The 21,226-nt window shown below is 36.2% G+C and overlaps 1 protein-coding gene and 1 pseudogene across 1 annotated transcript in view; both read right to left on the reverse strand.

Annotated features, from left to right (window-relative positions):
• The window catches only part of PYROXD1 (pyridine nucleotide-disulphide oxidoreductase domain 1), a 32,759-nt gene extending 25,423 nt beyond the window's left edge, over window positions 1-7,336 (reverse strand). Inside the window, exons 1-3 of the mRNA XM_027838862.1 lie at window positions 7,157-7,336; window positions 4,021-4,101; window positions 2,722-2,841 (exon numbers count right to left, since the gene is read on the reverse strand). Coding sequence (XP_027694663.1) covers window positions 2,722-2,841; window positions 4,021-4,101; window positions 7,157-7,240 — 285 coding nt within the window. The 5' untranslated portion in view covers window positions 7,241-7,336. The remainder of the gene's footprint in view (window positions 1-2,721; window positions 2,842-4,020; window positions 4,102-7,156) is intronic.
• Window positions 7,337-20,159: 12,823 nt separating this feature from the next.
• LOC114025231 overlaps window positions 20,160-21,226 on the reverse strand; it is a 4,593-nt pseudogene continuing 3,526 nt past the window's right edge.

Genomic DNA, 21,226 nt, shown 5'->3' on the forward strand with positions numbered 1-21,226 from the left:
TAAGTGCTGGAAAAACCTTTTCATTAGCTTCTGTTAAGCTAGTGCTATTAGAATACGAATGCCCATAAAAGTAACAGACATTTTCTAATTCATTAAAGAATGCTGAAAAAGGCTAAGAACATGTAGATGTGAATCTGATACTTTCAAATGGTAATGTATTCTGAGTCACTTAAATGCTACAGTACATAATCCCCAAAATTTTAAAAATATAGTTTTATTTATAATTCCAATAAAAAAGATTCTGATTATTGCATTTTATCCCTAAATATAAGCATTCATTGACAAATATATTACACAGCATTCTAATATTGAAATCTGTCACCACTGGAAAGGCAATATAAATTTTAATGCTACTATTTTTAATATTAGCAACCCTCCCCTACCATCAAATTCTGTATTTTAAGTTAAAATCTATTTTTTCCCTTATAGCATGGTTATATTCAATGAGATATATTCTATCTTTTTTTTTTTACCTAATTATCTTAGCTCAAAAGAATGTTTACCCTCTCTCCATCCTTTGGTCTCCCAAAAGACCTCATAACTTAGTGTTAATTTAAAAAATATCACACCTAAAGGACCAAGTCATGCCAACTTTGTAAGAATGATGGTCTTAAAGGAACTGTCATCTCATAATGGGTACTGACTCCCATATTGAGCTGTAACCCGTCCATCAATCAATAAACATTTAATATGCAACTATTATGTGCTAGGATCCAGGGTTACAAATACAAAAGTGAGACATTTCCTGTCATCAAGAAGCTTACAAACTACTACGAGTATACAACATATTCACAAAGAAATAAGTATAACATAGATACAAAAAATACACCATGATTATTAGGGGAAGTATGGCAATTGGCATCTAGAGGAACCAGGAAAGGCCTCTTGAAGGAGGTGGCACTTAAGCTGGGCCTTAAAGGGAGCTAGGGGTTCGACGAGAAAGAGCACTCCAGGCATGGGGGACAGCTTATGCAAAGGCATGGAAGTGGGAGATCAACTGTGATGTATGGAGAACTGCAAGCAGGCTAATTTGGCTTAATAGTGAGTGAGAGAGTAATGTGTAATTAGAGTAAAAAGACAGGCTGAAGTCAGATTGTGAAGGACTTTAGAAGCCAAGCAGAGTCTATATTTTAATCTAAAGGCACTGGGGAGCTACTGAACCTTACTGAGAAGAAAAATGACACGGTAAAACCTGAACTCTAGGACTATCAATTTGTTAACTGGATGGAAGATGAATCAGAGAGTTAAGATAATGCAAGGAGACCAAAAAGGACATTGGTGCTATAGTCTAGTATATGAGACAGAACCTAAGGCACAACAAAGAGGCCCAAATATGTAAGGAAAAATAACATTTCCTTCAAGACAGGAGGAGAAGAAGGACAAATACATAGGAGCATGCAATGTGTTAGAGATCCTCTTCTAGATTTGCTGATATTGTGCAGATATCAATGCCACATGTGGGCTGACTGTCCTTCACTCTCCCTTCATGACAAAGTTGCTTTCTTTTCTGGTCATATCTTTTTTTTGACATCCTTTATGCCACTTCTCCAGCATAATTCTTTGTGGTGAATATATCAGAATCAACTTATATCTACTTTTCAGTAACTCTCAACTTTAAATTCTTTGGAGACTGTGGTATTCCATGACTTGCAACTATATAGCAGCATGAGAAAAATGTTAATCATAAAAAGCCTGGCCTTATTATACAGAGGAGCTATGGGTCATTAAAAGCACTATACAATTTCCCAAAGCAATCCAGACTGCTTTGTTCATCCTGTTCAGTCCTAGCCCCAGTTCATTCTCTACCTTGCAGCGTCTAACCAAGACATGTCCACGTCCATAGGTTGTCCTTTCAACTGCATATGATAGCTTAGACAATGGAAATCTTCATCCTCTTAGTTTTTCTTCTATGGATATTTAGACTGACCTCTTGAATAAATTCAAATCTCATTTAGAAGACTGCAATGTAGGGCTTAATCCTGAACACTGACATGTTCAAGGAGGAATATCTGAAAAACTTCACAAACTATAGGGAATCTCTGTTTTATTGGTATTCTTACTGAATATCCTCCCTGATAGTGGCAAACTGCTTTGGAAAGCATGTCTTACTTTGGATTAAAAGTCAAGGAATCTCCAAAAAAAGTCTTCTGTTGTTATGTACTTTATTGTTTTTAGTTAGCCCAAATTTTATTTTTTTCTTTACAGCACAGTCATTTCCCACAGTATTTCCAAATCAAACCACCCTTTCCTTTTGACAAAGAAAAGTAATTAAGCAAAGACTCAATTCAGTTATGACATCATACAACTATACAATACTGTCTCTTATTAGTCCCCGAGTTCTATGCCATGAGGAAGAAGTAAATTTCATTATCTGTTCCCTAAGACTTCATTGTTTTTTTGGTTACTCAGTTTTTTGGGGGTTTTTTTGCTGATTACTCAGTTTTAATAATATTTCATTTACACGATTTGTAGTGACTGTATATATTTTTCTCTTGGTTCTTCTTATTTCATTTGGCGTCAGTTCACAGAAATCTTCCTGTTCTCTGAATTCCTATTTGTCATTTCTTATTACACAATTATATTTCATTACATTCATATACTATAGGTTCTTTCGCCACTGAGAAAAACAGAAGAATCAAAAAGATTGAAAAGTAGAAATATAATAGGCAGAATGAAAACAAAACTTTCTATATTAAAAGCTTTAGAAAAAAATTATCTTACATGCTCTGTTGTCTTGAGCTGCTTTACTCCAGACTCTAAAACCTTAATGTTGGGGAAGTGTTTTTCTAAAATAGTACTTGGTTGTTCTTCAACATCAAATTCTTCCAATGTTTTGGAAACCTGTATAATAATAATTAAATGAATGTTTGACAAATGATTTTCGATTTAAGCATTTATGAAGTAACTACTCTCGTATAAGACAATGATTAGAAGACTATGATACAAAGGATGAAAAATGACACAGTCCTTTCTCATTCAAGAAACTAATTTCCTAGGAAAACATCATGTAACTGAATGCAGTGTAGAGTGATGGGAGTAAAGGCGAGAGATAGGAAAAAAAGTACTCCAGAAAAATCTGAGGAGAGAAATGGCACTTCAATGTACGATTGGTTCCACACGATGATGGATGAGGGTTTTAGTAGTTGCCTTATTTATTAAAATTACAGTGTTACAGACTGACTATCCCTATTATTTGGATAATCAAGTCTGGCCAGGAGGTGTTCTGTACCCCCTGCCTCCATAGAGAGAAGAGGAAAGGTAGATAGCAAGAAGCTGAGGATACAAAGACAAAAATGAAATAGTTCCTTCCCTCAAAATGATATTTTACTGAAAGAGATGGGAAGGACGAGACACAATATGCACACAGAAAAGTAACTACAAGGTATATACAAAGAAAATAAAAGGTTATAAATACAGAAAAGTTAACTGCTACAGTACTTTTAGGCACCAGGACATTCATATGTGTCTCCTATGCAGTTACGTAAAAGCAATACAGTATACATCCCTAAGTGGACACTGGAAACTGTGTATTAATTATCTATGTCTTCTATGGAAAGGCACAGATAAAGAACTAAAATACTATGATTCGATTTATAATCAATTTTCATTGCTACACTAAAAATCGTCTTACATGCTTATTAAAGTGCTGAAACAATGTGTGAAAGAATAAAGTTGTTTTGATGAAATTTTTCTTCCCTTAATTGGAAAAACTTAAGATAATTCATATATTCACATTTGCATTTATACACCCTTTATTCAAATGATCTAAAGAGTCTTCCTGAAAAAAGCATTAATGTGTATAGCTTAAGTATGGAAAAAAAGAAGTCAAAAATAAAAAACAGCCATTATTTTGGTTGTCTAGGGTATTCAAATATTTTAAATTTTAAATAGTAAGATCAGCACATGAAGTAAACATGAAAAGAAAATTTGTAAAAATAAGTACCATTAAAATTGTCTTAACTGTTAAGTTCTAGCATTTTCTTCTGATTAATACTAAGAAAAGCTATAACAGGTACTTACTTGCTTAAAATTTGTAACTGCTTTAATAACAGGAGAAGCCGTTACCAAAAGAACTTCTTCTGATGGAAAATGAGTAGCCAACTTTCAATGAAAGAGGAGAAAAAAAAATCAAAATTACTATAGGTATTGATATATGTGGAATATAAGTACAAGCAATAAAATTTAGGCAAGAGAAGGGAATAAACATTTATTAAGCACCTACTACATACCAGGTATTACATTAAGCACTTTTTACAAATATTATCTCATTTGATACACACAACAACTCTGTGAGGTAGGGGCTATTATTATTCCCATTTTACAGATAAGAAAACTGAGGCAAAGAGGTTAAGTGACTTGTCCAGGGTCATAAAGCTAGTAAGTGTTTGAGGCCAGATTTTAACTCAGGACTTCCTGATTTCAGGCCCAGCACTCTATCCACTGGGTCACCAGCTGCCTCAAACATGGGTAGATCTATTTTACCTAGTAAACTAAAAATTTACTCCCCTCCACATTCAACAATACATTTTAAACATAAACAACATGAAAGGAAGGGGAAATTAAATTCAATTTAACTCAACAAGCATTCATTAAACAACTACTGTTTAAGCCACTTTGCTAGGCACTGCACAATCAAAGACAAAATGAAAGAGTCCCTGATGTCAAGGAATTTACCTAACATAGTAGTTAGGCCAAGGATCTAGTTCAGGGAGTGTAGGCCTGCAACTTCATTGGTATATAGAATTCCCTCTACCAATGCAGCTTAACACTTAATCTACAATTTATACTCTTGGAGAGCTGCCCAGAGCACTGAAAGGTTAAATGACTCTTTCCCATTAGATGTGAGTTCCTTGAGAAGAGGAATTGTCCTTTACTTTTCTTCATATCCCCTGAGCTCAGCACAGTGCCTGGCATATAACACATAAACAGTTATACAGTCAATATGTATCAGAAGCAGAACAACTATAACAGCTTGTATCTCGTGCAATTATACTTCCCCTTCCACATACACTGGACACACTCTTGGTTCAGATCTTTGTCATTTTTGAGCAGGACTCTGGTACAACTTCCTAAATGACCTACCACCTCTAGACTTGTCCCTCTCCAATTCTCACCATTTGGTAAAATAAACTGTTAATGTAAAGGGATGGTTATTCTCTTACTCAAAAACTTTCAGTGGTTACCTACTACCTATAGCATAAAATAGAAACTTTTCAGGTTAGCATTTAAGGACCTTCATAATTTGGTGCCAACCTACCTTTCCAGCCTTATTTCACATCATTCCCCTTCATATACTCCATATTACGGCCAAACTCAATTATTTCGTGTTCCCTGACCTTGTCCTATATTTTTTCACATACGGAATGCTCATCTCTGACTGTGGCAATCTCTTCCTTCCATCCATAGAAGGAAAAGAAAAAAGTGCATATACTACCTACTCATGAAGGACAGTGGATAGAGCCAGGAAGACTCTTCTTCCATGTTAAAATCTGGCCTCAGATGCTTACTAGCTATGTGACCTTGGGAGAGTCACTTAACACTGTTTAATTCACTGGAGAAGGAAAAAGCAAACCACTCCAGTATCTTTGCCAAGGAAAACCCCAAATGGAGAGTTGGAAGCATTCTGTCCTCCTCTCCCATACCTACTCCAGCAAAACCTTGCAGTTTGCACCTGATTGATTATATTCAGTTTCTTAGAATAAGTTATTCTTTATTACAAGGCATCTTTTCATTATAAAAGTAACTGGCAAGTCTTATGTGAGCCTGACAGATTCCTTACTATCCGAACTCTTTTTTTCTGATTGCTTGCAATATTTTCTTCAACTTAGAAATTCTGGATTTTGGTTATGACATACCAAGCAGCTTTCATTTTGGGATTTCTTTCCAGAGGGGCCTGGTGGATTCTTCTTATTTTCATTTTGCCCTCTTGTACCAATAGTTTTAAGTAATTTTCTTTTGTGATTTCTTAAAATACAGTACTCAGGCTCTTTTTCATTTTTAGTCATAATAGTCTGGTAGTTCCATGATTCTGAGGTTATCCCTCTTCAACTTGTCTTCCAGGGATATAGTTTTTGATAACATATGCCTTATATTTTCTTCTTTTTTTTTTCTTCCAAATTTTTGGATTTTGGGGGGGGGAGGGGCTAGGCAATGGGGTTAAGTGACTTGCCCAGGGTCACACTGCTAGTAAATGTTATGTGTCTGAAGCCCAATTTGAACTCAGGTCCTCCCAACTCCTGGGCCGAGGCTCTATCCATTGTGCCACCTAACTGCCCAAAGTGTAACCATTAAGTGCCCAACTGCAAGCCTAACTCCCACAAGAATTTTTTTTTAAATATACAAACTTTTTTCAACTCAGTCTATCTGGATATCTTCAATCATCCATTCAATTAATATCTTAGCGCTAACATCACAGAAGGTTAAGTACTGGAATGTTGAACAACCCCATTTTACAAATGGGTAAGAGTGCCGAAGAGGTGAAGTGACTTCCACACAAAGTTAAGTCAGTAAGAGATGATTTTTGACGTTATATTATAGGTATCACAATAGAATGTTCATAAGATCAAAAAGATTTAGCATTTATCCACACCCATAATTCAACTTGCTTAAGTCAGACAAAGCAACTATGGGGATGCTGTTGTGTTTGTCCACGGGACTCTAAGACTATTCTCTTCCCTACACACTTCAGGCTCCTGCCTAACGGGATAAGGCACAAGTCTCCTTTCTCCACATTTCTGTTACTGGAAAGCTTCCCAAGCAACTGGGGAGCAGAAACCCCACTAGAGGGCTGCCCTCAGCCCCCTGAAAAGAAGAAAGGGACGGTCCGTCCCTCTACTCTACACAAGCTCTGGAGTAAGAAATCACCAGCAGCGAGCTGGGCAACCGTCAACAATACAACATTAACGAAGTGTCAAATGTGTGCAAACGGCTGTGGAAAGCAGAGGGGGACAGAGATTTACATAAAACACAGTTTTCGACTTCCTGGAACTTCCGGTCTAGTTGGGAAAGGGGCAAACACCGCCAGTCTTGGGACCGTAAGCGGACCGTGCTTTGGGGCAAGCCCAGAGCTGCTGGGAGGCAGCAAGCCTCGCGGGGGTTCACGGGGGCGGGCCTCGGTGCTGGTCGCCGGCCGGGGCTGGTCCTGTTCTGCTCTCACCTGCTCGGCACAGGTGACGCCCGCGATGCCCCCGCCGACCACCACGAACCTCGACGCCGGCTGAGAAGGGCACGCCGCCGCCATCTCCGCTCTCCTCAGCCTAGCGCGGGTGTTTCTCAGAGAGAAACCGTAGATAGTTCCTTCTCCAAGAGTAGCAGTTGATGTCGTCCGGGGCGTTTCCGGCGCCGAAGCGGAAGAAGCCCTTCCTACGGATCGCAAGAGCGCTCAAACTTACTCGCTTCCATTTACTTTCTGCGAGACGGGCGTGGGGTGGGGGTGGCTGTGACCTTAGGGAGGTGGCAGGCTGGTGGTCAGTTCTAGATGTTCAAATGTATTTACTTTTCGAGAGTTTTTGTTTTCTTGAACCCTGTGTTTGCATTTCAGAGTTTCTTCTAAGCTGTGGTATTTTCCTTAGGAATTCTTGAAAATCTTTTATTCTATAAAAGTTCTATTTTCCTCCCACAGTAAGATATTTTTTTTTGTGAAGTATTATGAACTTAAGTACCAAAAAAAAAAACAACCAAAACCCAAATCCTCATCATAGAGCAGAGCATGAAAAGAAAATTATATATGAAATAATAAGCCTCCATTTCACAGCACTTGCCTTTTTTTTTGATTCAAAATTCTACTTGTTACTTTCAAAACTTCCATTCTTATCTGTGCTTCCTCCTTAACTACCTTCTGTTCTGTGAATTTGAAAAAATGTTTAAATGGCCATTTTGGGGCGGAGGAGGGCATAAGTATTTCTACTCTTCTCCCCCTCCCCCTCTTTGATCCTCCTTTCAGGATCAGGGAATTTGTTTTGTTTGTGACTATTGGCTCCCTGGAAATTATCCTCTCTCTTAATGAGCCTCTTCTTATTCTTGTTTGTTCTCCTATTGAGTTTGATGTATTTCTACACCAAATTGTGTCTTCTTGTCCAATATTTTTTCAAAGAGTGATATTCAAGGCATGCCTACTGCTCCTACCCATTTCTCCATGTTTGCATATTCTTCTCTGTCACCCCAATTATGAGAAGTTACACCCTCTTTTCCATACATTTCTTTTATCTTCATTGGCCTCTCTTCAAAACCCTCAGAAGAGAACCAGTCCACCCTCAAGGTCTCTGTTTTTCTTATTTAACTTCTTCAATACATTTTGAAGAATTAGGGTTCTGAAGAGACACTTGTTTCTTCTCTCCCTATTAGGTTGCTAGTTGTCATATAACTCCTTCCAGTTCCTTAAATAAATTTATCTTTGTAGGAGTCTTTGTATTCTTGTGCTGATATTTGGAAGTTGCTGCTCTTGTCAGAAATACTTGATAGTCCCCTATTCCATTAAAGGCCCATTTTCTCCCCTTCCAGGATTAATAATAATAGCGTTTATATAACACTTGAAGGTTTGCAAAAACACTTTACAAATATTTTATTTTATCCCCTCAACAAACCCCAGAAAGGGCTATTTTTAATTATCATGTTACAGATTAGAAAATGAGCCAGGCAGAAGTTAAATGACTTGTCCAGAGTCACATAGCTAGTAATTGTCTGAGGCCATATTAGAACTGGCCCTCCTGACTACAGGTCCAGAGATCTATCTACTGTACAACTTACATTTGATTATACTCAAATTTTAAGGAAAAGTTATTCCTGGTTGTATGCCTATCTCTTTACTCTTTGGAATAATTTACTGTAAGATCTGTTCTAATTTTTCTGCCAAGATGGCTGCTTGAGTAGGAAGCATATTGTCCTCTCCCATACCTACTCCAGCAAAACCTTGAAGTTTGCACCTGATTGATTATATTCAGTTTCTTAGAATAAGCTATTCTTTATTACAAGGCTTTATCTTTTGCCTTTTGGGATATCATAGTCCATGATCATCTTTTCATTATAAAAGTAACTGGCAAGTCTTATGTGAGCCTGACAGATTCCTTACTATTGGAACTCTTTTTTTCTGATTGCTTGCAATATTTTCTTCGATTTAGAAATTCTGGATTTTGGTTGTGACATAACTAGGAGCTTTCATTTTGGGGTTTCTTTCCAGAGGGGCCTGGTGGATTCTTCTTATTTTCATTTTGCCCTCTTGTACCAATAATTATAAGTAATTTTCTTTTGTGATTTCTTAGAATATAGTGCTCAGGCTCTTTTTTATTTTTAGTCATAATAGTCTGGTAGTTCCATGATTCTGAGATTATCCCTCTTCAACTTGTTTTCCAGGGATGTGGTTTTTGATAATATATGCCTTATATTTTCTTCTTTTTTTTCCCCAAATTTTTGGATTTGTTTTTAATATTTCTTGTCTCATGGATCACTGCTTCTGGTAAGGCCATTCAGATTTTCAGGGGAAGTACAATTCTTGTGTAAGGTTTACAACTTTCTGTTTTAAGTCATTAATTAATTCTCCTTCCCACTCTTTCTTCCTTAGATTTTATTTCAATTAAATTTATATTTTGTTTATATTTTTTGCCTGCATAAATTATTTTTTTCTTTCTTTGATTTCTTTTAGGGCATAGCCTTAGTAGTGTTATAAGTTAGGTTGAAAGGTATAAATTGTTTTCTGGATTTCCAGGTCAATTCACATCTCTACCAACAACAGTGCACTCAGGTACTTGTTTTCTCAAAGCCCGTCTAGCATTTGTTATTTTCCTTTTTTGTCATCTTTGCCAATCTGGTGTAATCTCAAAGTTGCTTTAATTTGTATTTCTTTAGTATTAGTGGCACAGTGGTTAGAATGCCAGGCCTGGAATCAGGAAGACTTGAGTTCAGATGCGGCCTTAAGACATTTACCAGCTTTGTGACTCTGGGCAAGTCACTTAACCTTGTTTGCTTTAGTTTCCTCATCTGTAAAATGAGCTGGAGAAAGAAATGGCAAACGACCGCAGTATCTTTGCCAAGAAAACCCCCCAAAAAGGTCACAAAAAATTGAATGCAACTGAAACGACTAAACAACAAAAACAATAAAATTTTTTTAGTGATTTATAGCATTGTTTCCAAAGGATGTTGATAGCTTAGGTTTCTTCATTTGAAAACTTTCTGTTCATAATCCTTGACCATTTATATATTAAGGAATGGATTAGCGAAAAACTTGATTCTTTAAAAAATATATCTTGGATATTGGTCTTTTATCAAAAACTTGCTGCAAAGTTTATTCCCACCAGTTTCATGTTTCCTTTTAAGTTTTTACTACAAATTTGAGTTTTATTTGCAAAAACTTTTAAAATAATAAAAATTAAATAAAACTTTTATATAATCAAAATTGTCCATCCTATTGTGTGATCTACCCTATCACTTGTTTATTCATAAACTCTTCCTATCCAAAGATCCAAAAGGTAATTTCTTCCTTTCTCCTTTAATTATTGTTTTTGATGTGACCTTTCATATCTAGGTTGTGTATTAATTGAGAACTTACCTTGGTGTATGGTGTGAGGTATAAGTCTACAAGCTAATCTGTGCCAGACTGCTGTTTGGTTTTTCCTAGCAGTTGTTGGCAAATTGTGAATGCTTCCCCTAATAACTGGGGTCTTTGAGCATATCAGACTCTTTTATTCTTCTCCTGGCTCTCTTTCACTCCTCTCCTGGCTCTGCTTTTGACTCTGAACTTCTTCATATACCAGCAATCTTCTCATCCTGGAATTTACCTCTTGTCCCTTGAAGATTTCTCACTCTGGGAGATGCATCTGCCCTATGGTTCCCTTCTCTGACTGATAAGTTCCTCCTGGAACTTCCAAATCAGCCATGCTCACTCCTTCATTTCTCTCCTGGCTCTGCTTCCGATATTCCAGATTTCTTCTCCTTAGCTCTGTTTTATGTATCATCTTCCCTCATTAGAATGCAAGCTCCTTGAGGACAGGAATTGTTCTTTTTGCATATATTTGTATTTTCAGCACCTAGCCCATTGTCTGGTACATAGTAAGCACTTAAATATTTGTTCACTTGACTTGAAAACTAGAAAGCAGTCTGGGAGAAATTGGGCTTAGATCAACATTTTATGCCATATTCCACAATAAATTTAAAACAGATACATGTCCTGAATATTAAAGATCTTAATATAAATGAATTAGAAGCCAAATAAATAATATATTTCATAGTTCTGATTAGAAGCTCTATTCCTAACCTAACAAGGAATAGAAGTAATTACAGAGGGTAAACTAGATAATTTTGATTATACGAAGTCAAAAAGTTTATAAATAAAATTAATTCATCTAGTATAAGAAGGGAAGTAGTTGAATGGGGGAAAAAAAATCTTGGTATCAAATTTCTCAGATAAGAGTTTAGTATCCAAGATATCTTAACAAATAATGTGTGTGTATTTTACATATATATATATATACACACATATATATACACACATATATATATACATATATTTATTTGTGTGTGTATGTGTGTATTTACATGTAATCAAAATCCAGTGGTCAAAGGACATGAATACATAGTTCTCAAAAGAAGAACAGCAAACTATTAACAACCGTATGAAAGAATTCTCTAAATAATTACTAATAAGAGAATTACGGATCAAAACTCTCAGTTCTAGAGGCAGTGGTGTGCCAGACCAAGCTTGTATCAGATCATGAGAGCTGATTGTTAAATTTTCACTATGAGCATTTACACCTCAGAAACTGGCAAAAGCTACAAATCAGGGCTTAATTTATTGTTTTGTTGATTGTCTAGATTTAGCAAAGTGATGGAGAAAATAATAATGTAGATTGAACTTAACAGTGTGTCATGCATGCATTTTTTTTTGAGAACCAGTTGTTAAATGTTTGCCAGCACACCCCTGGTTCCAAGCAACTTTATATGAGTATAAATTAAAGATGAATTGCCCATTTAAGGAGGTAGTTTCCAGATGAAATTACAGATCCTGGTGAAGATAATGATACTTTAGTAGGTAGAAAGGCCATTCTAGGTACAGGGAATTGGATGAGTAAACAATAGAAATCAGAGTGAAATAGTGTTGAAGAAAAAAAGAAGAAGAAAGGAAGGAAGGAGGGAGGGAAGAAAGGAAGGGAAGAAGAAGAGAAGAAAGAAAGAAGGGAAGAAGAAAAGGAAGGAGGCAAGGTAGGAAAGGAAGGAAGGAAGGAAAGAAAAGAAGGGAGGATGGAAAGAAAGAGAAGGAAAGGACAAGAAAAAAGGGAGGAGGGAGGGAGAAAAGAAAAAGAAAGAAAGAAAAGACAAGACAAGACTCCAAATTGGCTAGAATGTAGGATAGAGGAGGTATTGGTCAGAGGCTGTATTATAATAGACAGGATTCTGACCTTGGAGTAAGGAAGACCTGGGTTTACATCCTACTTCAGGTCCTAGCTGGACACACATCCCAGTGTAAGGTACTAAACCTTTCTGAGACTTAGTTCCCTCACCTATAAAATGGAGGTAATAATAATACCTACTTCACAGCACTGTGAGAATCAAATAAGATAATGTATGTAAAACATTTTGCAAAACTTAGAAGCTCTATGTGAACATTGCCTTTATATTTTATTTGTACCTGGGGGTTGGAGGAGTAGGAGCAGGGAATGGAATGGTATAAGGCTGGTGGAAGATTAAGAGGTGTAGGTTATGGAGGTTTAAACTTTACCTTGTTAGACAATGGAAGACTATTGAATGGGTTTGAGCAGAAGTGTGACAAGATGAGATATGTGCATAAAAAGATTATTCTGGCAACTTTTCTAAGGGTAGATTGGAGAGCAGGGGTGGAAAGATTGATGTGGAGGCTATTGCAGCACTGATAAAAACTTCACATGTCTCCTGTGAGGTCAGGAAATGAATCACAATTCTGGAAGCTGATGGCTCTCTTTTAATAAGAAATGTTTCATCTTCTTTGGAATACCTTTTACTCTCTGTGAATATAATTTGACAACTATGACACCTGCTTCCCATCATGATTGGAAACTAAATATCGTCTTTCTCACACAACTATTCTACAACATAAGCTACTCTAATAAATGATCTGATCTGAACAATGTAAGGAATTGGACAGGCTTATGTCACAAGGATTAAATATATTTCAGATATTTTTATTATTCTGCTGTGCCTGAAAAAATTAAATGAGAAATTTTCTTTTATTTTTAGACTGATATGTTTGGTTAGTCATTCCCCTCTGAATAAGCTGAGCAAATGCATATTTTACTTTAAAGAAAAAGTACCCAACTAAAACTATGAATATTATATATAAATTATAAATGTTTATTTCTCAAAGTGATAAAATCAGTAACAATATACATGAAATATAAATATACCATACTATTGTGAATTAAAAAGAGTAAAATTAAATGTCTGAATAGATTGTGTTGTCTTTGAGCATAGTTAAGATTCTTCCAGAAATATAATATATTCTAATTTCAATATTTTATGTTATTTGGAGAGAAACAGCTATTATTACCTAGATACACATTACTTCATAATTTTCTCAATTGGAAAGTGTTCCTCCACTTATACAATATTGAAAATATATCAATTTTATTAAATAGAAAAGTATTATAAGTTATAAGTAAAAAGAATTTTTAGCTTTTACCCAGTTGTTTCAAGTAATTGCTAATAAATCTTTATTTATGTTTCCTTTATCTTCCATATAACCGATATCACAATGTTGTCTGACAAATTAAAAGAAAAATGAACAGATAGGTTATTAGATGGTAGGTAAGCTGTTTTTCCAGTATATAATAATGATTTAAGTAGAAAGTAATTAACTAATGAGCTTCAATGGGGCAATCCTAGAAATGTATTATATGTGATTTATAAAAGATCTTTAAGTTTAAAAACAATGCATGTATATGCATACATACATGTATGTGCTTATATATAATTTACATATAATGCAACACTCTGGCTGAAAAAAACGCTGTAACACCCAGCCAAACCAGAGCTAAAAGTAATAAAGATTGCAGTTGCCTATCAGAGATCAAGTCTAGGAAGTCCAGTAGATGGGACCTGTGTAAAGCAGGTTCAATCCAATCACAACCTAAATTAGTGAAGAGGCAGCTCCACAGCTGAGTGAGTCTGCTTGACTCAGCCTAGCAGTATATTGCCACATCTGGCTTAGATACTATGTGCTGCAATGAACTAGCCCAACTGAGCAGTAGTAGAGCAACTTATCCATCATGAAGACCATGCCGTACAACCAACCTTGCGAGAACTGTTCAGAGAAAGAAGGGTGGTGGCAACTGAAGTTCTAGAGCTATAAATTGCCTTGGCCATGTACCTTACATATATGCCTCATTGTACTTAAGTTCATGCCCACTTTCCATGTAGTCCCATGTACTATTCGCATTTGTGGAAGAGTGCACCCTAGGCGTTTTGGGGGAAATACTTTATAATTAGTATTCTTGCTATGCCATTTGAATAAATGCCTTCTCTAAAAAGAGAATCGAGGCTACTGATTGACTTCATTGAAGGCTTCTAAGTACAGTATTGGAAGGATAGCCATTCCTAGGCTATCCTAAAGCCCTGATAATAGTAGCAATTGCACATCTTGAGACCCAGCCTTCTAGTGCACCAGTGTAGGTTAAAGGAGTTACTCTGAGGAGGTGCTATATATTTTATAGAATAAATTCAATAAATTATATTTTGTACTTAGATATTTTTCTTTAAAAATTTTATGCTGATATTGTTAAAGAATCAATAATGATGTAATTAATTATCATTTATCCATGATCATTATCAGGGTGCAGAGGCAGAGAGGTAGTGCTGCCATCACTAGCACAGAGGAAAAATTCTGTCAGCAAAGCTCCAATTGCTTGCTCTAGTGGTTCTGATTACAGAGGAATTGAGAAGTTATAATGGTGGAAGAAGTTTCCACAATGTGGGAGTTCCCTATACTGATGAAAACAACAGGTCTGGACAGCCCTTCAGAGAGAGACAAAGACAGAGACAGAGGCAGAGAGAGAGAGAGAGAGACACACACACAGAGACAGAGAGACAGAGAGGAGAGAGAAAGAGAGACAGAGAGAGAGGGAGACAGAGACACATAGAGACAAAGAGACAGAGACAGAGAGAGAATGAATATAGGTTTATAAGCTAGAAATACTGAAGAGGAAGAAAACTTGGCAGAAGAAAAGCAAACGGCAACATTAACTTTAAAATAGTACATAAATTCTATATAAGACAAAATAACTGAAGACAGTATGCACAGAGATAACTTAATAATCATAGGTCTCTCGGAAGAACATGATAAATCAAAAAATGTTAATTCTGTAATGCCAGAAATAATGTGAGAAAACTCTCCAGAACTTTTGATTGCAGACAACGAAGCATTGATGCAGAAAATTTGTCACCATCATGAAAATTCTCATACTTCAGATTCTAAGGTATGTGATCATTAAATTTATCAAGTTAAGTGACAAAAAACATATTTTACAACCATATATTATTAGGTAGATTTTCCAACATGAAGAGAAGGCAATTTGATTCACATTGGATTATTCCATATCAAAGAGAAATTTTAGAAGAGAATATAAGGATATATTAAAAGGTACAGAAAATATGGGGCAGCTAGGTGGTGCAGTGGAGAGAGCACTGGCACTGAAGTCAGGAGGACCTGAGTTCAAATCTGGCCTCAGACCAAGCACTTGACACTTACTAGTTGTGTGACCCTGGGCAAGTCACTTAACCCCAATTGCCTTAAACACACACACACACACACACACACACAGAAACTAAAGATTTAATCCAAAATGACATATTCTGCAAATATTAGCCTAAGCAATGAAAAAAAAAAGGACAATCAACAAACGAGAACCCTTACCAGACCTTCTAAAGTCTTAGTAATAAAGAAAGGTTACTTATAATACACCTAGATGGTTTCTCATTGTTGGAGAAACTACCTTACTTGTAGGTAGAGTTTTTTGGTTTTTTTTTTCATTTTCAGAATCAGGTTTAATGGCCTGATGTATTCTTTCAGTTGACCCTCCAGAATGCCTGACCTCCTATGTTATGGCAGGCAAAAGAGATAGATTTCTCCAAAACACCTTATTTTACTTTGCCCACTTCTTTTTTCTTTGTTTTCTTTTTTTAATTTTTTATTAATTTATTTTGATTTATCAATAATCACTTCCATATGCTTTTGAGTTTAAAATTTTTCTCCCCCTTCCTCCCCACCACCCTCCCCAAGACGGTGCACAATCTGATATAGGCTATACATTTACATTCATATTAAACATATTTTCACATTAGTGATGTTGTAAGTAAAAATTAAAACCAATAGGATGAACCATCAGAAAGAGGAAACAAAACTCAACAGAAGAGAAAAAAAATAGCAATTCAACTTCCATAGTTCTTTCTTGGGATGTGAATAGCATTTTCCATCACAAGGCCTCTGGAGATGTCTTAGATCCTTGTATTGCCAGGAAGGGTTAAGTTTATCAATATTAGTCATCAGACAATGTGGCTGTTATTGTGTACAACGTTCTCTTGGTTCTGCTCACTTCACTCAGCATCAGATCAGACAAGTCTTTCCAGGTTTTTCTGAAGTCAGCCTGTTCATCATTTGTTATAGCACAATAGTATTCCATCACATTCATATACCACAACTTGCTCAGCCATTTCCCTTGATGGGCATCCTCTCAATTTCCAATTTTTTGCCACCACAAATAGAGCTGCTATGAATATTTTTGTACATGTGGGTCCTTTTCCCATTTGTGTGATCTCTTTGGGATATAACCCTAGAAGTGCCATTGCTGGGTCAAAGAGGTATGCACATTTTTATAGCCCTTTGGGCATAGTTCCAAATTGCTCTCCAGAATGGTTGGATCATTTCACAACTCCACCAACAATGCATTAGTGTTCCAATTTCCCCACATCTTCTCCAACATTTATCATTTTCCTGTTTTGTCTTGTTGGTCAATCTGATAGGTGTGATGTGGTACCTCAGAGTTGTTTTGATTTGCATTTCTCTAATCAATAGTGATTTAGAGTATTTTTTCATATGACAATAAAGGGCTTTAATTTCTTCATCTGAGAACTGTTTGTTCATATCCTTTGACCATTTATCAGTTGGGGAATGGCTTGTATTCTTATAAATTTGACTTAATTCTCTATATATTTTAGAAATGAGGCCCTTATCAGAGAGACTGGTTGTAAAAATTCTTTCCCAATTTTCTTAGGTAGAGTTTTTGATTCAAAATTCAATGAACAATTATTGTATTTCTCAACCCATGATATATTTGATGGATGTTTTACTCTCATTTGCCACATTTTGTAGTATGCAAGATGTAATTTATGTTATTGGAGATCATTCTGATTGTTTGACTTTTGTCATTCCCTTTTTCCTATCACTCTGATGTCAGTCCATATTAGTTAGTCCTGCCTGGCAAGTTCAAATTAGTCTGTTTGTAAAATTTATATTGTGGGAGGTCTTGATATATTTCTATTACCAAAGAGATTTCTATTTTTCACCTTTTCTATGCAGGGTTTGCTGAGGAGCGGTTAGCCATCAACCTGTCAAGAAATAGGGTCACTGAGCAAATTGATTGGCTCATAATTCAAAACCCAGTGTTTCCATTTTTTCTAATTCATTACTTTCTGTTCTACTGTTTGCTTCTCCAAGGTCACCATGGGTTGAATAGTTAATTATGCTAAATTTTGTAGGAAAAATTTGTGCTCTTTAGTTCTTTAGCAGTTTAGATTTATCTAATAAATGTGCATATAGCTTTTTTTTAAATGGGGATGAAATAATAAAATAATTTCTGATAATTGTATACTTTTCAAATGTAGAATTTATTCCTAATCTATTTCCAGAAGGATTTGAGGACACTTAACAAAAGAGGCATAACAGACAATTATAGAAAAGAACAATTATGGACAACATAATTAGGAATAATAACCAAATAGAATCAAGGAATCTAATTCTAAATATATTCTAAATACTACCAGGTACCTGAATTTGACTGTAAGTTTTCTGACAATTAAAGCAAAAAGAGACAGTCATTAGTGTACATTAGTTTTGCTTTCTGAAAAAGAAAGAAAAACAAAATCATCTGCTGCATGTTGGCATAAGATCATGGGATCACAGCACAGGGAACAATTATATTCAACTGTAGCTTTTTTATAAAAGACAGAAAAAGATAGGTCCAATCATATTAACACTTTATTACTGAACATCTCAAAACTCTAAATGTAGATATTTCTCAAATAAGCATAGAAACTTATGAGTTTAGGGGGCCTCAAAGTCCATTTAGGCCAACTGATACCTGAACAGGAATCATCTGTACAAATCTCCAACAAGTGATCAGCTAGCCTTTCCTTGAAGACTTCTGTTGGGGAGAAACTCACTTCCTTCCAAAGTTGCCCATTCTACTTTAGTCTTAGATGCTTTTTGTTTATTAATTTTTAGATAAAAGATTTTTTTTCTCTATATATTTATCCTAAGTTTGTATTTGGTACTTATCCAATAGCTTCCCAAATGGTTTGCCTAACTCCAGTCTCTCCTTTAATTCATCTTCCACACAGCTGGCCCAAAGAACTGCACCTAAAACACAGGCCTGATCATTTCATTCTTCTTCTTAAGACCCTTAATTGTCTCTTTATTGACTCTATGATAAAATACACACTCTTCTGTTTTATATTTAAAGCCTTTCACAATCTGACTTCAATCTACCTTCCATGTTAATTTAATATTATTTCCCCTTTATGCACTCTATGTTCATGTCCTAGCCAAACTGGCCTAGTTGTTTTCTACATAATGGGGATGATTAGGTGAATTCTTCCCCACCACATGGCTGCATCTGAGATACTGGCCACGTGTCTTTGGCTGCTACTGGTGACCATATTATTAGGCCATTTCTTTTTTTTTTTTTCAGGATGAAATGTCATTTTAATATGAATAGAAAGTCTGACTGTATGTACACAAGAAAGAAAGATTTTTCAATTCTTGTATTGTCAGAAACATCATAAAGAAAGCTAGATTTATAACACACTTCTGTTTCTTTCTATGTGCATTTGAAGTAGGTACAGGAAAACATTAATACAGCTTCCATGTGTCAATAAGGAGAAAATGTAAGCAGAAGTGAAATTTTAAGTACCTGATAAGCAATCCCTACAATAAAGCCCAAAATAATAGAAAACTATTGCAAACTGTTGATTGCATCAAAGCAAGTACTCAAAGAAAATCTTCAACTGCTGAGACAGTTTTTAAAAACAGTGTCCAAACAGTGAAAATTAAGTTATGTTCTTCCCATAATTACAGGGAAATCACAACATTAAGAATGTACTGGTCTTAGAAGAAATAAAATCAGTAGCCCCATTTTTGCACCACCTCTAATACATGAAAGTCCCAAGACTGTATTTAAATTATTATGACAAAATATTCCAAATATATCATCTGAAAATGGAACATAAGCTACTATAAATGGCACGTTCTCAACCAGAAACAAGGGAAAAATAAATTTACCATTAGAATTTCGATATGTAAAATGAAGAGAAAGTATGTGTGGTGTCCCAATCCAATGACAGGGTAAAGATTCTCAATAGGTCACCATTTTCAACTTTGGGTAAGTCTTTAATTTTCTAAGGACACAAATATTTAAAATGGTGCTCTCTTCAGCTACCAAGTTCTAAGAGGTCTAGTAAAGTACACGCATGCAAGTAAATTCACAGGCACAGAAGATCAATGTTAAAAACATGAAGGTAGCTGTGATGAATGACATTAACAATTTGGATGGCCTTAATAAGTTCAAAATATTACTTAAATAATTATTCAACAAAATCCTGAAGCAAACTCTTACTAGTCTTGGTCACACCACTAAACGCTAAAGTAGCCTGTTTTGTTTTTCCATAGTCTTAGCTGAGCTCAAAGAATTTTCACACTATTTACTAAGAAAAAAAAATTAAAGTATTTCCCCTTTTTAAATTTACAAAGATGTTTAATTAGCTTTATTTACAGAGCAGGGTTTCTTTTTTTTTCAGTCTTCAATCATGCCTAGGTAATAATTAGGCAAGAATGCCAGTTTTAAAATAATCTATGCAGAATTCTAAAGATAACAGATGATGATGCTCCTCAAGAAGGGGGCAAACTGGACTGGGCTACAGCTGCAGCTTTCTCTCTATGCCTCACTTACTCAGAAGCAATTCTGTTGTAGTCTCTACGTCCCATGATTTTGAAGACAAGGCCACTATTACTGCATTCCTATCACAGCACGTAGGTTTTCTATTTTTTTAGAAACTGGTGCTCCAGCATACACGTGTGCCCAAAGTCGAGCTGTCTGTTTGAACATTTCTGGATTTTGTTTGTACTGATTTGCCACTACTGCATCTTGTGGATCATCTGGTTCTGCAGCTGCCAACAATGCTTGCAATGAGAGCAATACTGTCCTCAGAGTCATTGCTGCTGCCCATTGATCTTTCAGGATATCCAAACAAATGAACCCAGTGACAGAACTAATATTAGGATGCCAAATTTTAGTAATAAACCGCACCTCCTCGCTCTTCAGCACCTCCTTGAACTCTCGCTTGATTCGCTGCACCGCATGTTGGCCATGTCTCCTCCCGCAGCGGTTTCGCACCCCGCGCCCCCCCCCCCCCCCCCCCCCCCCCGCCTCCGCCGCCACCACCTCCCCCGTCAGCGATTCACAGCAGAGCCGGGGAGCCGCGCGGCCACCGCCGCTCTCTCCTCACAGTCTAGGCCACTTCTGATGACATATGCCTTAGACTTTTGCTTAATGGCACGTGTGAACAGGGATATCTGGTTATTTGCAGATGCTGTTTCCTTGATGAGTCCTTTCCTGATCCCTCCCATTGTTAGTACTCTCCTCACTCCAAAAAATTACTTGTATTTATTTCATAAATATTTTGTATTTAAGAGACAGTAAGGCATGGTCCATTGAGGGCCAGCCTTGAAATTAAGAAGAACTGGGCTTAAACTCTGTCTCTGAAATCTATTTAACTGTGTGACTATGAAAAAGTTATTCAACCTCGTAGTGCCACAGGTAACTCTGTAAGACTATCAGGTACAGATAAGTTGCCAGTCAATATCAATAGCAGGAGCTCCACACTGGGGGTTTCCCATTCTGATGAAATTGTAGTTCCTTGAGGTCATGGATGGTATGTTTAAGTATCTTTCTCTCTCTCTCTCTCTCTCTCTCTCTCTCTCTCTCTCTCTCTCTCT

The sequence above is a fragment of the Vombatus ursinus genome, unplaced genomic scaffold (genome assembly GCF_900497805.2).
Source record: "Vombatus ursinus unplaced genomic scaffold, bare-nosed wombat genome assembly UNPS02014830.1, whole genome shotgun sequence".
NCBI lineage: Eukaryota > Metazoa > Chordata > Mammalia > Diprotodontia > Vombatidae > Vombatus > Vombatus ursinus.